Genomic DNA, 16,466 nt, shown 5'->3' on the forward strand with positions numbered 1-16,466 from the left:
GAAGAAAGTCTCACGTCGGCTGGTCGTCACAAGCTTTGGGCTGGTGGGTGCTGGAGCTTTTGGAAGAACTGCCGCGCTCTGAGAGACACACAAACACAAACAGTCGTCTAGATCGCATCCTGTCCTCGCCATAGTACCTTGCGTTGTATACGCTGATCATAATGATTGTGGTAGTTCACTGTGTATTGAAATATTTCACAGTCAAACACACTTCTGCGACACCGATAAACGGCTCAGTGTAACCTGACTGCAATACTCACTGTGTCCACTTGGAAACGGATGAGAATCCTGAGGGCAGAGGAGCAGAAATAGAGCAGACATTCGGAATTACAATTTATTTTTGTCTGGCAATAAATCAATGTAATTCAACTATTGACATTCTGCTTTGTATTTATTCCTGCAGCTACACAGGAGTTCCCGCTGCTGAGGTTACAACAGCAAAACTGAAGTGGCCTGAGGGGGTAGCGAGGTGCACACCTTGGTGGGGAAGGGAAACTTGGAGGGTTCGGTTTTGCATGGGGTGTGGATGGCTGTTAGCGGAGGAGGCCACGACTGAGTCATTTCCTGTAGAGAAATAAAGGCAAAAATGAGTCGTACAGTGTGACTAAGATTCTCTCTATATATGTTTAAAGCCATCAAGAGGAGGAGAGGGGGGAGGAAGTGGTGGGGTAGGTTGAGGAGGACGAGGTCCTGCCGACACAGCAGGTAAACTCACCTTCAGGATTTCATCCACACAGTTGGCATCACCAGAGCCCTGCAGACAGAAACATCAGAGTCAAAACCAGAGGTTCCAAGGAACCAAGTACAAACACTTACTGCCTACTTACTACTGTTACTCGAGTATTTCTTTTACTGAAGACTTTGTACTCTGACTCCCTACATTTGGACACATATAGGGTCACTTTTGTGTTTAAAAGTCTTTAAAAGTTACAAATTGTGTTCAAAGTCATTGACTGATTATTGATTCTAGTTGTTGCTTAAAGTGGAGCTACTTGAACTCTGCTGTTGTGCAGCTGAATATGTAACGGTGGAGGATTTTTTTTGGAGACAGTATATTATTTTACAAAACCTCAGCTTTGGGGTCAAAGTTAAGTACGTTTTCAGTCCAAAAAAACATGTAATAAAGAACACGTGTTATCATTATTAACAATGTCAACATCCCATAATGTCTCAATGATCAGAAATATTACTGGTTACAGTTTGGTTGAGCTGTAGTTGGAAAAGAAAAAAAAACAACTATATTATTGAGAGTAGCGAAGCAGTTTAAAATGATCCAGATGCTTGATTAGAACTTCTGACATCTGACCTCTGGTCAGTTAACTTCAGATTATTCTGTCACAACTCTCGACTTTTGTCAAAATTATCAGCCAATGTGTCGTTTCATTAATGGCCCCCTCCCTTCCTCACCTCCACGGGCTGCGAGGGGATCTTGAGCTTGGACAGCGAGGCCTTGCTGTTGGCCTTCATCTCCCCCATGGTGGCGCCGTGCGGCGGGCCGACGTAGCTGTCGGCCTGCGAGCTCTTGGCCTCGGCCGTCTCCTGGCCGTCCATGGGCCGAACGTACGCCGTGGGCTTCTGCAGCATGGAGCCCGGCTTGGACATGAGCGAGGGCGGAAAGGCCTGGCCGCAGTGCTGCCCGCTGGGGAACGAGGTGTGGAGGCGCGAGGGCGAGTCCCAGTTGGCCTCCCGGTCCCGCGGAGACTTGGAGCGGTAGCGCTCCTTCCCGTGGTGCTGCTGCTGCTGCTGCTGCTGCTGCTGCTGCTGCTGCTGCTGCTGCTCGGCCACCGCCGCCGCCGACAGGGCGCCACGCAGGTGGCTGCTGCCGCTGCTGCTGGAGGAGGAGCCGGAGGAGGAAGAGGAGCCGGAGGAGGAGCCCTTGGCCGGGCTGGAGGTGTGAGACTTGGTGTGCTGCTCCGTCCCTCCGCTGTGTTTGCTGGACTTCTTCTCTCCTGCGTGTCTCTGGCTGCCGCTGCTGCCGCCTCCCCCTCCGCTGCTCCTCTGGCTGCTCAGTCCGGAGCGCTTTTGTGACTGGGATGAAGATCCGGCAGCTGCCGGCCCGACAGGAGTCCACTTATTACCCTGGCCGCCGCCTCGCTGCTCGCCGCCGCCGTAGAGGGCAGGTGGGCCCGACTTGTCCTCTGAGGAGGAGGAAGCCGAGCTGTTGGAGGCTTTTCCGCTGATCTTTGGGAGGGTGTCACCGATGGGCTCTTTCATCTCGTCGTAGTTGCCCAGCATGCTCTGGATGCGGCTCGATAGCTTGTCCTCCTTGCTGGACTGAGAGAAGAAGAAAGAGGAGGAGAAGAAGAAGGAGAAGAAGAAGAAGAAAAAAGAACGAAATTTACAATGAGTTCTGAGTTTTTTTCTTTCCCTTTGTCCAGTCTGGGCGTAATGACAAGCAGGAATGGCTGACAGATTGATTGTCAAATATATAGAGGAAAGAGAGGGATAGTTAGATGAATGGCAACAAAGAGAAAAAAAAAATTGATTCTTAGATTAATCGCAATTATGACATTGCCAAATAATCGATTCACAAATTTAAAAGATTTTTTTAATTTGAATTATCAGTGAATTCCTAGATTAATCAGTGGTAGAGTCATGGATCCGGGTATCGCGAGACATTCAATTGGTTGGCGGCATCACACACGCATCGGCGTCTCTCAAACAACACTAGACTTGGCGACTTTCTCACTAAATCCGCAGACTTTCCAACTCCCCATAGTGACTTTTCCAGCGCTTATTTGAGACTTTTCTTGTATTTTGGAGACCGACATGTAAGCGCGTTTCGCTCCTCAGCGGTTCCTGTTTTCAGCGAGCAGCAAGATGAGCACAAGATAAAAAAAAAAAATGTGTGCACGTCAAGTGTTTGCACAACCACAGCCACTTGTTTATCAGCTCCACACACACACACACACACACACACACACACACACACACACACACACACACACACACACACACACACACACACACACACACACACACACACACAGAGTGTCCACGAAAAAGGTCAAGGACGTTTCCTTCCTCTGTGGTGTATTTTCTTTTCTTTTTTTTACACTGTTGTGGCCCAAAACACAGACAGACACACACACAGAGGCCTGCACCACTCAGTCACAGTTCACCTCTGCCAGCCTTTTTCCTTGTTGTCCAGCCTGTCAGGATTCATCCTGCTGCCTGGTTGATGAGTTGAGGAGCCACTAAATCTGGTTAGTGGTGAAGATTATAGCCAGCGAGAGGGCACCTCAATCCTCTTTACAGCCACGGTGAGCAGGTCGGCCCTACAGGTCTACAGGCCTACATCTACAGTCTGTCAACGGGCAGCGGGAATGTACGAGAGGAGGATCGGGCAGGAGGTTCCGTGCTGCAGGCGGCCGCCGTGTTTTACCTCCATTGGCTGAGCAAGGAAGTAATATTGCTGCTACATGAGGGCTGCATGATATTAGGAAAACATGCGATAACGCTGTTGTGTGTCGCAAGAACGCCATGACTTGTGATAAATAAATATACTAAAATACTCAATAAATAAATAAATAAATAATAATGTCATGGTTCCTTGAACTCAATCAAAATTAGTGCACAATGCAACTACTCATTGGTGTGTCACTTTCAGTCCATGCTGTATTATTTAACCAACATGTTAGCGGTGAGTCTCGGCAGCTCACGGAGGTAGACGGCTGACAAAGGTTCTACTGAGTTTTTCTATTCGGGTGAAATAAAATGCAGCTTGACGAAAATTGGCGTATACCATTTTTGTAGGTCACTAGCACGTAGTGCTCACTGCTCACGTACAAGAGCATATTGGCTGTGGTAGGTGTGGACAACGACAGTGAAACCGCCAGTATTATGTTTGTGCACGTTTGTGAATTTCTGACCAATCTGCTGGCGGTGGCGAAGCAAATTTGCTGCTGTTGGGAGAGGAAGCACGTTAAATTGAGGACCAGTACAGACATAACACCGGTGTTGTACTGCGCTCCAGTTCCATTTGGCCCACATTTTCCTCGCATGACTGTCACTTCCGCCATGACCGCTGACTCACTCTTTTGCACATGGTTCGCAAACTCAACCAAAAGCAGTTACTTGGAGGTGGGCATCTAACGCAGTAAGGCTCAATCTGATTGGCCAAACTACGTGCGCTAGATGTAATGCAACGTAGATGGATGTGCGGGCGTACTTTAAAAACCTGGGGCCACCAGGACGTTCCGTCCACTGGCCCGGTGGGCCCAGTAAAAAAAATAATGCCCTTAAAAAAACCAAGTACAAACATCTTATTTCACTTTGCAATTACTTCTATGAAATCGTTTTCGATAACTACCGCTAGCACGTTACGTGATCCCTGTCAAAGACAGCCAGCACTGTGCTCTGCGTGGGACAAAAACACATCGCGCTCACTCCCGCAGAACGCCTCCTTGCCCGGCTTCGCGTCAACGCCCAAACCGATCATTTTTGGAAACGCTGACGTCACAGCTCTAGACCCCCCCCCCCGCCTACAACAACAACAGCGTCGGACAACGAACCCGTTAGTGCTGCTACTGATCAGCCAACATCACACGGTGCTCGTGGATTGTGTGCAAAGTGAAAATAAACAGCATAAGCAATTTGCAAACCTCCCGTTTTACTTTTTATTGATTTTTCTTTTGGGTCGGCGCACTGAGATATCGAGCCACAAAACCTAAATGACAAAAAGGTTAGCGAACTTTTACGAGCACGACTTCCAGTCGACTCTGTCATTTATCCACGCCGTCTTTTCACGATCCATCTTTCTTTCTATTTTCAGTGCTGCTCATGTTTTTAGCAAGCGCCTGCTTCTTCAAACACGCCGTGCCTCAGGTGTTCTTCTTCCTCTACCTTCTGGGAGTAACCTTGCAGCGCCACACCAGGCCTGGCATAGGTACTGCGTCGTCTTAAGTCGTTTCCAGCCTCTCCGTGTAAATGGGAATTTTCTGGGGACGGTTTCAAACAATCCGGCCCCTTAGAGAGAAGTTAACGTGTATTAATATGTGATCACGCACACGCATTGCTGTGTAACAACGGAGAAAATAATGTCGTCGTAACAACGGCCTCGCTTGAAAACGCAGATCTGCAAGCACACGTGTCCCGTTTGTGACACTGTATATCGGTGTTTGAATTATTACGTCTATTTATAATGTTGTTAATATCTTGCAATTATTATGATACAATTATTTTAATAGTTAATTAATGATAAACACCTCCTGTTTAAGCTTGTGTGCATGTAAACTGTGGGGAGGGCTGTTCTGAGCTGGTGGCAGTCAGGGCCCAGAAGCAGATGCCCAGGTTACACTGCCTGGGTATCAGGAGGGGGGCACAAATATCCTCCAACTGAAGAGGAGATGGAAGAAGGACTTATTTCACTTGAGTAATGCACTGTTGGAATAAGTGTATTTGCACCTTTTGATGCACTTTTGTTTACCCACCTCAAAAAATAAATGTTGTTAAATGGCTATTCTGGGGGCTCGATACCTGATGCTTACCTGGGCCAGTGCTTACAATTGTAGGGCCAGTGACAAATTTCCCTTATTGTCTACCCCTGCATAAAGATAAATTACATCACAGGCCCATAAAAATTCCTCCTCTGACACCAGTGAGGAAAAAAACAACACCATCAGGACTTTTCTCTATTTTATACATCAGGCTTTTCTGTTTGCTGTGAAACCTCATTTTTTTCCCCCTTGGAGGAAAAAAAAGGGTTCCAGTGTGCCTGGATCTTGTAACAACTATCTGCACAAGTGACCTGGGCCCAGTGGGGGAGGGGGGGAGTCGGTAGTGAAGACCAAGGGCCAATTCCAATTACTCACTTAACTCCTCAATCTCAACCCTCGCCCTTAACCCTCAATCTTGGCCCTCAAAAATAAGTGTAAGGGCTTAGAAATGGGACACCCCTTAAGTGCAGTTACGTCTTCAGACTGTGGGGGGCGGCCTTACGCCAACGCTACGTCCAGTCTGTCAAGAAGACGACGACGACGAAGAAGGAGAAGAAGAAAAAGACGGCGAAAAAGGAAGAAGTCCTCCTTCGCTACACAACGATGTACACAAGTAACGTGAAGCCGGGACCGCCGGTCCGGTTGACAAACATCGTAAAGTAAAAAAAAAAAAAAATGTTACGCAACAACGATGTCAATAATCCATAAAAAAGTCTTAAACTAAGACAATAAAATGGTTTTGTAATATTTATATCTTTATTAACTAAGAAAATACTTCCATTTGTAGCTCGCTTTTACATCGCAACCTTTTTCGAAGATGTCTTGGCGAAAATACGCAATGCCTTCTGGGTAGCCCTTACTGCCAAGGGTGGTGCCGGAGAATCTCAATATTGAGGGCGATACAGCCCTTAAACTCCTCCCTCAACTTGACGTTCTGAGAATCGGGACAGTACTTGCACCTCGCGGGAGCGCGCATTTTTGAGATTGAGGGTTGAGATTGAGGGTTAAGGGAGGAATTGGAATTCACCCCAAGTAAAGGCAGCCGCTAGTGTAGCAGACGACTTTAGAAGGAAGCGGAACAAATATTTCAGAGGGACCTTTAAAGCCATAAAAAAAAAACATAAAAGGTTCCACTTCTGTGACGCTGCAGCATCGGTGCATCAGTGTCAGGGCTCGACCAAGCAAGAGAAGGAAGAGGAAGAATAAATAAATAAATAGATAAAATAATAATAATGAAGAGATTTACCACTTTGTAAGGTTCGGGGAAGAGTGGGGAATTTGCTGGAAAGGCCTCTCCTCCTCCTCCTCCTCCTCCCTGCTGGATCTCTTGATTTCTCCTTTCTCTTTCTTTCATTCGGAGCACATTCCGGTCCTCACGGTTCATGTTGCTGGTGACAAACACACAAACACAAACACAAATACGAGTCAGGAGTAGGAACGGGCAAAATGGGCTATAAAATGTTATCACGATAATTTCTGGCATTTATTGCGATAACGATAAAAGTAGGGCTCATTGATATGACGATACATACAGTATATCGTCTGGACAATAGAAAAGGTTTAATATAGTTTATCATGAAGCTCTATCGAGTACATCGCAGTGTCACAAAACACGCTTTTCGGCAGTATTTTACGTCACCGACGCACCATTTGGGCAAGCCAAGACACGCTGCAGTGTTGACAACTTGCCGACTTTCTCGCTAAATCTGGCGACTTTCCAACTCCCCATGGCGACTTCTCTGTCAGAAGCGACGAGCGACAAATCGAGCGACTTTTCCCGGCGTTATTTTTTGTGGGCCGACGACGAAGCACGCATCGTTCCTCCGCAGTTCCTGTTCTCAGTGAGCAGCGGGTGCTGCTGCGTGCCCCTGCCCCGCCCCAAAGTAGTCGCAGGCGGTCACGGCCTCGAGAGTCGAGCCCCACGTTGCGCAGCAGCCCTGTGCAGCTGCAGTCAGGAGAGGAGCAGAGAGGAGACCCTCATCACTCCGCGTCCAGGCAGCAAATGAGTCGCGCACGCTGAGCCCACAATGCGCCATGGAAATGTAAAGGTTTATTCGTTGTCACACTAAAATAAGCCACTGCATTTGACTCACGCAGCCTCAGTCACTTACTCACCCTTAATTACAAGAACTTATGGTCCAACAACAGTCCTCTTAAAATAAATAAGGTGGTTAAAACTAAAAGCTAAAGATATGTGACACTCATAAAAGCAGCTGTGAGGCTCAGACAAGCCAAACCTCTTCACGAATTAACGAGCCAACACTGCGCATTGAAACACAACTCAACCTCCATTAGACACAATTCCAGAAAATGTCAATTATATAAAACATTACTATGTTCATAAACATAATATTGGGTAGATCGTAGTAAATATATCTAATATAGTTATGTCTTAATTTATATAATATTAAAAAAAATTGTGATCGTGACGTATATAGTATCGGGATAGGAAATTTTGGTCATCTCGCCAGGCAGTCATAACCCCCCCGGCCACGTAACTTTGCCGACATGTTAGCGTAGCGCAACAGCGATAGCGCGCTCCTGCTCCCGTTCCCCCGCTCAACAAACAAAGACGTTAGCGCTATATTTCCAACAAGTACCCCCCGCCCCCCGTCAACGAACCGTGGCCCGCCGACATGATGCAGTTCCGTCATGCGGCCCATTGCTAAAAAAGTTTGCTGACCACTGACCTAAACTATCTCTGACTAATATTTCACTTTGAATTCACTGCTGAGGAACAAAAAAAAAATACTGCTTTAGTTTGTCTGCAGATGCCAAACACCTACCAGGTGAAGAAGAGAGCAGAAAAGTTAGTGTTAGTGCCAGTCTGTGTGTCTGTGTGTGTGTGTCAGCCTGCAGCTTCCTTCTGCACCCGCTAATCTTCAGGCACACACATGCACACACTCTCTTTCCTCTGGGAAAGACTCAGAGGTCTGAATCGGAAAAAAATGTTGTTGTTTTTCTAGAAATGAAAAAAAAAAACAAAAACAGTTCTGATACGAGCGGTTTCCCTATTAAAGAGAGTGTGTGTGTGTGTGTGTGTGTGTGTGTGTGTGTGTCTGCGCGCGCATGTGTGTGGTCGTGTCGTCTGCACGGAAACACTGTGAACAAGTGGAAAGTGCAAAAAAAGGAGCAGCGACAGCAACAAAAGTCACATAATTTCCTATAAAAGCATCTTCAAAGCCGACTCTTCCACTTCCTACTGGTAAACTCTGACGAGGATCATTTCACACGGAGGCGGGTGGACGCAGCCAAAGTCAGAACAAACAAAAAAAACTTGTGAGCTGGACACAGAGTCGACCTCCTCCCCCCCCCCTCCTCCACACACACACACACACACACACACCCCAATCCCCCATTTGTAGTTTTAATACAAGAGCCTTTGAAACCAAGCAAACAGTGGGGTGGGCTCGTCCTGTGAGGGGCGGGGCTGCAGGATCAGCCATTGGCCACACTGACACCCCTCCCTCGGTAAACACTGAAGGCCGACCGTTTAAAATCCTTCAAAAAAAACAAACACTGGAGTTCATCGTCATCATCATCATCACCACCACCAGTGTGAGGAAACATGCAGCAGTCGGTTGATGTTTGTGACTCAACCGGCCATAAAAAAAAACCCCACTTCAGTCCGAGTGTGAGGAGGGAAACCCCCTCTCACACTGTTGAACTACTCAGACTGTGAAAAACACACAATGACTGTAAAAACTCCACTTACGATAACAAAGATGATCAAAGAGCTGAATGTGAAGGCAACATGTGATGAACCGTCAACTCGTACACTCTGCCCGAACACACAAACACACACACACAAACTACAATGCGTTGGTCTTTTGCGCAACTGTAAATGTTCCCAGTGCGTTTTTGTTTTTTCACATGGTGGTTGACAAAAGTTTGAACCGTCATTAATCCTCCTGCTTGCCATCTAAAAAGACACAGTGCGCTTCTTTTCAAACTTTTAAAAGTTTCTTTTTTTCCCTCTAACCTGGTGTGTGTGTGTGTGTGTGTGTGATAATGGCGAGCCGTTAACACGGTGCTAAGTGATCAGATGCCTCCTGACTGGAGGAGGTTGGAGCGGTGTGAGCAGGTTTCAGTGATACCGGAGACCAACGACCCGTCGGCGCCACAAAGGACAAATCAGAGGCCTGATTGCTGTAAAAGTCAGGGCTTGCAGCGGCTGCCGGTACTAAAGCCAATCATACTCTCTGTGATGATGATGATGATGATGATGACGGTGGTGGTGGATGGTGGTAAAGATGTTAGCTAGCTGGCTGGCCAGGTTTAATTTTCGCTAACTAGGGCTACATTAGCCGGGGGGGGGGGTTCTTGGACGTGCTGTTTTCTTGATCTTTACTACGTTCTGCATCATAGCTACGCACAGAGGACATCAAATGTCTGAGCGAGATCAATGGAGTTATGTAGCAAAGAGAGGCTTGTTAATAAATGTGCTAATGCGTTAATTATCATCGCGACTGACATCCTTATAATTTTTTTTTTCCAAGGACGCCTGAAGAAGATCAGTCGGAGGGAGTATTTCACTGAGTTAAAGCTCAGCTTAGCCCTCTGTTTGCAGCCCCCCCCCCCCCCCCTGAAGCTGACGATCTCGGCGAGACCTTCCACAAATGCGTTTCAAATGAAGGGTGGCGGCGGCTACCTTGAAGAACCTGTTTTGAGTCATTTCACTTTTTCTTGGTTTACAACATAATTCCATCTGCGTTGATTGAATAGTTTCGATGACTTCAGTGAGAACCTACGATGTGAACGACTGAAATACAATCCTAATTTTTTTCTTTGAAAACTTGATTTTACATTTCGTTTTTTTTTTTGTTGTTTTTTTTTTTAGGGTAAAACGGGACAAGTGCATCTTGTACGACACTTCGGAAAAATAATTTACTGGTACAGGCAGTGAACAGATTCACTTCCTGGTTTTAACATCTGCGGTGGCTAGGATAACTGCAGATGCGAATAAACAAAGGTAGCCAGTTAACGGCTTCTCGAGGTGGGGGGGTACGGTACCCTAGAGGCGCCGACTCGGAAGCATAAGAGAGGAAAATCAATTTTCCGATTTTCCTCTTTTTAATATCGTCTTGCCTAAAAAAATAAATAAATCAGATTTTGATTTAAAATCGATTCATCGCACAGCCCTACAGCAGAGGTAGCAGAGTGTGACAGAGTGTGTGTGTGTGTTGAGTAGTTTCAAGACAACGTCACTTAAGCACTGAGCAAATAGAACCTTTTAACTCAACGGTGGCTAGATCCAGAGTGTTTTCATCAAGACGCAGCAGCCCTGCTGTGTTTACTGTAATCACTCAACAGCATGCCACACTGGGAAAGGTCAAAGTCTGCTGCTGCTGCTGCTGCTGCGAGTGGAGAGGAGGAGGAGGAGGAGGGGGGGGGCGGGGGGGGGGGGGAGTTCATTCAGCTGGGCTCAGAACACGGACGGGGAGGAACTACGGAGGAGGAAGCCCAGAGACTGAGGCAGCGCTAGCTAGCCTGCTACCCAGCTAGCGTGCAGCAGCGGGAGGGGGGGAGGGAGGGCGGGCGGACGGAGCAGCCAGCTTCTTACCCTGACTGAGAGGCCGTGGCCACGACCACTCAACCATTGGGAGGACGGAGGAGTCGAGCAGCTTCACCAGATCTTCCAGGGTTTCACACAGCGGCTCCTCGTGACCTCTGACAGCCCCGCCCACCAGCACACCACAGCCCCGCCCACCTCACCACCACACACCAGCGGAAAAATTTGAAAGCAGCTGGGTGGTGGTCCGGGTCCAAGAGGAGCAGCAGCAGCAGCAGCAGGAACTGAGGGCTTCTCCTCTCTGATCACTGGGAGGAGACACTTGGAGTTCCTCCTTGGAGTGGGAGGGGCCGAGAGCTGCTCACTGCCAGGAGATACCACAGTGGTGGGGACGGAGGGGAATGGGGGGGGGCGGGGGGGATTAGAGTGGGACAGCGAGGTGAGCGCCACCAGGTGGTGCAGATTAGGGGTAGACGGCCGTAATAACGAAGCTTCGCTCAGACTGAATGTGGTCGCAGCAGTGGTGACGGAACCTCTCAGGGTTCCTGCTAGTGGAGCGGGGGGGGGGGGGGGGGGCACCTCTGAGAACCTCTGACAAGGAGGAGAAGGAGGAGAAGGAGGAGAAGGAGGCGGCAGCAGCAGCGGCAGCAGTGTGGCCTCTCCTCCTCCGGGGCCACAGGGGGACGATCCGGCTGGTTCCATAAAAGGTGCTGTTATTCTACACCACAGGAGCCGTCTGCCCCCCCCACACACACACACACCCTCCCCGTGATGTCACCGCCCTCGGCCCCAGCTGCGGCCAATCAGGGCCCGCTGCGCCGTCAACAACACCACCCTCCTCCCTCCCCACACTCCCGCTATGCCCGGAGCACAGGGCCCAGGCAGACGTGCTGCCTCTTAAAGGGACAGCGCTCACTATATTCAGCCAAGCCGTTGTAAATAAAAACAACAACAACAAAAAAACAACAAGCAGCAGAAGAGCAAAGCTCCTTCCATCAGAGCACGAGGAGGAATCACACCGCTGGGGTTTCCCAGAGACGATTCCTGATTATTTTTCTCGCTCCTCTTCCTCCTCTTCCTCCTCTCTTTTCTTCACTCACTCGGATGATAATTAGTCAGCGACTGATCGATTCTCTCATGGAACCAAGTTAGTGATGGACAATGCACAACTTGAGGACCGTTAGGTCTGTTTGTACCAACAGCTGATCCACTGAATCAACCAATCAGACGATTGGCACCACTTCCGCCTTTTACAAAATAAAACTCGGCCAACGACTGAGACACTGCAAGTCACCGAACTTCCAGGGCCAGAAACGAGAACGGACGCCATTATTCTAAAATTAATATCCAGCACACATGACCTGAGGCGGGCAGCACAGCAGCTGCTGCTGCTGCTGCTGCTGGGCTGTGCTGCCACCTTCACTGGAGCTTTCACAGGAACTCGCTGACAGCAGGGATTTCAGAGGGAGGCAGTTCAGAGTGACGACACAGAGCTGCATCCAGTTAGTGGCCACATGGCCTGTCAGGGGGCAGGGGGGAGGGAGAGGGAGGAGAAAGAGGAGGGAAGAGGAGGAAGAAGAAGAGGAGAGGTGGAGGACGAGTACGGAAAAGGAGGAAGAGGAGGAGGAAGAGCAGGAGGAAACAGTCTGATTTGAACTAGTCGGAACTCTGATGGCGACGCGCCCCCTATAGGCAGAGCTGGGTGGTGGCAGCATCGAGGCTCCTGAGTCCTCCAGTCAGACTGACTGACGTGGAGGAGTTGATCCCGATCCTGGCTGAAGGCTCCACCTGCTCCACCTGCTGAGTGACTCCAGACTGGCAAGATGAACGGATCACCAGCAGGACCACGGATGGAGCTTCTCTCTTCTCTCCACCTCAGCCAGGTGTGAAGCCTCCTGACTGGCTGGAAGACCTTCACTCACTCAGCCGGTGGCCTCGGTCCACCAATCACAGCCTGGCAACAACAAAAGCCGCCCGGTGCTTCGACTCTGGAGAGAAACAAACTAGGAAAAAAAAGGAGCCTCAGTTGACGACGACCGGCGGAGAACCCAGCGGAGAACCCAGCGGAGAACCTTCTTATTCGTCCTCTGCATTCCACCCATCATCCCCGGAGGGAGCGGTGGGTAGCAGCGGGAATCCCTGGCTGATCCAACCCCTGGAACACTGAGTGCCAGGCTGGGAGTCTTTGGTACGACTCGGCCGGGGAGCCGACCCACAACCTCAGTCTCAGGGCACAGAACCTCTACCAGTGGACCACTGAGCTTCAAAGCAGCGCAAACTCTCACTCCAATCTTGTTCGCGTGTCAAGAATTTGATGACGATGAAGGTGATGATGACGATGGCGAATAAGTTGTGTATTAGTGCAGCACTAAACTGGGACCACCAGCGTTTTTTCCAGGTGAAAAACCGAAAGACCATAATCAGCGTCACCTTCAGCCAACCACATTACGATTAGATTTGGGGCTACATGAAGCAGCAAGAATCAGGCGGTGCTTTCAAACAACAACAACAACAACCACAACAACAACTAGAAGCTCCTCTCCGTCCAGGAAGTGAACCCTGGTCAGACACAGTCGGAGGGTTCGAGCAGCTCCGCTCTTTGGTGGAATCCCGTCCACACAGAGAATGAGCGGCCATCGCAGTGAGTCAAGGACAAACAACACAACACATCAACTACAACAAAGGGTGGAGGGAGGGTTCCCTTCCCGTCGCAGAGGTCGGGGTCAAGGTCAAGGTCGCGCTGCCTCAAATCCTGCACCTCCTAGCAGACAGTCACTGTCACTGTTCTTCACAAACAGCTGCTGAAACACACTGTGTCAACCCCGCTGTGTGTTTGTGTGTGTGCGTGTGTCACGTGTGTGTGTGTGTGTGTGCGTGTGTCACGTGTGTGTGTGTGTGTGTGTGTGTGTGTGTGTGTGTGTGTCAGGGACAAAACCCTCACTCGTGAAAACACACACAAGCGGGTTTGGCCTCAGACGACGACGAGTTAGCGAGCTTTGCTCGACTCGAGCGCTGAGTCCATCTCACCGCCAGCGCGTTGACAGGACACTCAGCTGATTATTGACACATTATTGTGATTACTGAGGAGCGGGAAAACGATTCCGATTCTATCGTCTCGATGCGCAGAGGAGCCGTAAGATGCGACAATCCAGCCGCCTGTTCACAACGACGAGGCACCTTGGGTTTGCACGTAAAAACGTGCTCTCGCTTGGGTCCAAACCGACTCACACAAAGTACAGGAGGCGACGTTTTTAAACCAAAAAAAATACAAAACATTCACAGACTTCCAACAACGTCACGCTCGGCAGGAAAGGCTGAGGGAATCGAGCATCAGCAGGTAGAAGGCAGGAGGTTGGGAAGCAGGCCGGTGGCTCCGCCTCCTCCTCAACCTGCTGCCCTCCCCGACCACAGTTCCGGGGCTCAGATTCTGCTCAGTTCACGACCTCCCAGTCCAACCGGGAGAAACGAGTTGTCGGTGTCGGCCAGCCGAGCGGAGTCGCAGCATGAATAGATTAGATTGAACTTTATTGATCCCAAATTGGGAAACTACTACACTGTTGCAGCAGTCAAAAAAACAATACGAAAAGAGAGAAAAAAAAGAAGGATAAAAATAAACTACACAGTAGTTTTCAGTTTACAGTTAAAAAGTGGTTAAACTACACAGTATTAACAAGATATACAATAAAAGATAAGAAATCAAATGGATCTATTTACAACAAACCAGGGACATATGTCAACACTGAGGTTAACTTTTTTTTTTTTTTTGGTCCAACTCTACCTCCACGAGTCCAAAAGCGGTTTAGTTTCTCTTTTCAACCTGGTCAAAGTTTAGACGCATGACCGTTAGTCATTCAGACACAAGAGTCATTGCAGGGCTTCTGACTAACTGCTCTCTCAAACAAATCTAGATGTTTTGTTTTTTTTAAAAAAAAAGAAAAAAAAGAAAATGCAGAACTGCAAGATTGTCACGATAACTAACAGGAAACCAGCAGCTGTTGAGCAATAACTGGAATTTGAAGCTGTGTGGGGGGGGCAAGAAGCCTAAATCGATTTCATTTGGAGTGTGAGAGAAACTTCATGAAGCGAGATCAGGAAATACATAAATACATACATAGTTGGCCAAGTGGCTACCGTTTGAACTCACAGAGTGAGTGACAATCACTCACTAGATTAGATCGTGGACTGACAATGGCACACGTTTTTGTAGCAGTTACGTAAACGGTGACTTAACAGCGAACACAAACACTGGACGTCACGGACTGTTAGCCAACACCACAGCTTCAGAGTGCGATCACTATCTGTCCGCCGTCTTTCTACCTCGGCACCTTCACACGGCAATCAATAAAAATAATAATCGTAACCCCCCTGTTGTCGGTGACAAGAAGCTCCAACGACCCGTGATTCCCTTTGACAACACTTGGAAAAGACCGTTTGGAAGGCGACGTGTTTACCAACATGCTAACGCACTACCTAGAGGGCTACCTGTACCGTTAGCATAACGTTAGCACGGCAAAAGCTGGCAGTTAGCATCGGAAGCTAGCGGCTAGCGAGGTGTGAAACAATTGACATTTTTATCAGGAAATTCAAATTAACATTGACGGCGGTCGTTGGCGATCAAGTCACTCGGCTTTAACAGTCAAAAGGCATCTGGTCCGGCGCCGGGGGTTCTTACCTCTTGTCTTCTTATTAGGCCCAAACCATTCTAGCTACTGGAAAGCTCTTTTCTCTTTGTCTTTTCCACTTCCAGTCACAACACAAAATGGACTCAGCCCCAGAAACGCTTTAACAGCTAAACTGCCCGCACCAAACAGGTGAGGCCCATCCTCCCCTCAAGCCGCCGTCTCGTCGAGCGGAGCACGAAACAAAGTCATCTTTACTCTCCGTTCATATTTTTGTGTGTTATTCCTGGGGGCGAAGTAGCTGTGTTAGGTGAGGCTGCTAGCTAAATTGAGTAGCCAGCAGGTACCACAGGCGATTGGGTACTAGCAGCAGCAAACGGGAGTTGCCTTCACGGACCGTTGGAAATATTTCCTACTCAACTCTGCTGCCTTCTAGCAGCCGTTCCGGAGAAGCGAAACAGATGCAATATTTCAACTGTGAGCTCGCATGGCCACGACGTGGTGATTCAACGTCTACCTTTTTATTTATTTATTTATTTACTTAACTTTTGCACACCGTTTGTGAGCATGGGTTTATGGTCACATTACCTCTTCAATATTGAACCATCTTAAATGAATTACGAAAGTAATAGCGTCGTAATTAAGAGAACATTTTGAGAATTACATTTGCAAAAATCTGAATCATTTTAGGAAAAAACAAAAACCAAATATTCGGGGAAAACGACACACGATCTTGAGAAAGCATCTCCGCTCCTGGCGGTGTGAGAAGCCAGCTTCAGTGTTCTTGTGCAGAGAGCGCGTTGGACCAATACTTTTTGCAAGTGTGTGATGATTTTGAAAGAAGAATACACGTCCTGCGATATACTTCCCTGCGACACACCTGCTCAGCTGGAGCTT

At 48.5% G+C, this 16,466-nt stretch overlaps 1 protein-coding gene across 3 annotated transcripts in view; it reads right to left on the reverse strand.

Moving 5' to 3' along the window:
* aff4 (AF4/FMR2 family, member 4) overlaps nucleotides 1–15,955 on the reverse strand; it is a 30,088-nt gene extending 14,133 nt beyond the window's left edge. Inside the window, exons 1-7 of one of the 3 annotated variants that reach the window (XM_076019623.1) lie at nucleotides 15,623–15,955; nucleotides 6,685–6,826; nucleotides 1,408–2,274; nucleotides 716–754; nucleotides 478–564; nucleotides 261–288; nucleotides 15–78 (exon numbers count right to left, since the gene is read on the reverse strand). In XM_076019623.1, coding sequence (XP_075875738.1) covers nucleotides 15–78; nucleotides 261–288; nucleotides 478–564; nucleotides 716–754; nucleotides 1,408–2,274; nucleotides 6,685–6,822 — 1,223 coding nt within the window. In that variant the 5' untranslated portion in view covers nucleotides 6,823–6,826; nucleotides 15,623–15,955. Of the gene's footprint in view, nucleotides 1–14; nucleotides 79–260; nucleotides 289–477; nucleotides 565–715; nucleotides 755–1,407; nucleotides 2,275–6,684; nucleotides 6,827–11,001; nucleotides 11,149–15,622 lie in introns of those variants that run through there. The other 2 variants (XM_076019624.1, XM_076019625.1) reach the window with 2 other exon arrangements.
* Between the last annotated feature and the right edge of the window lie 511 nt (nucleotides 15,956–16,466).

The sequence above is a fragment of the Nelusetta ayraudi genome, unplaced genomic scaffold, assembly GCF_046127955.1.
Source record: "Nelusetta ayraudi isolate G7.1 ecotype Tasmania unplaced genomic scaffold, CSIRO-AGI_Nayr_v1 ptg000011l, whole genome shotgun sequence".
Taxonomy (NCBI): Eukaryota; Metazoa; Chordata; class Actinopteri; order Tetraodontiformes; family Monacanthidae; genus Nelusetta; species Nelusetta ayraudi.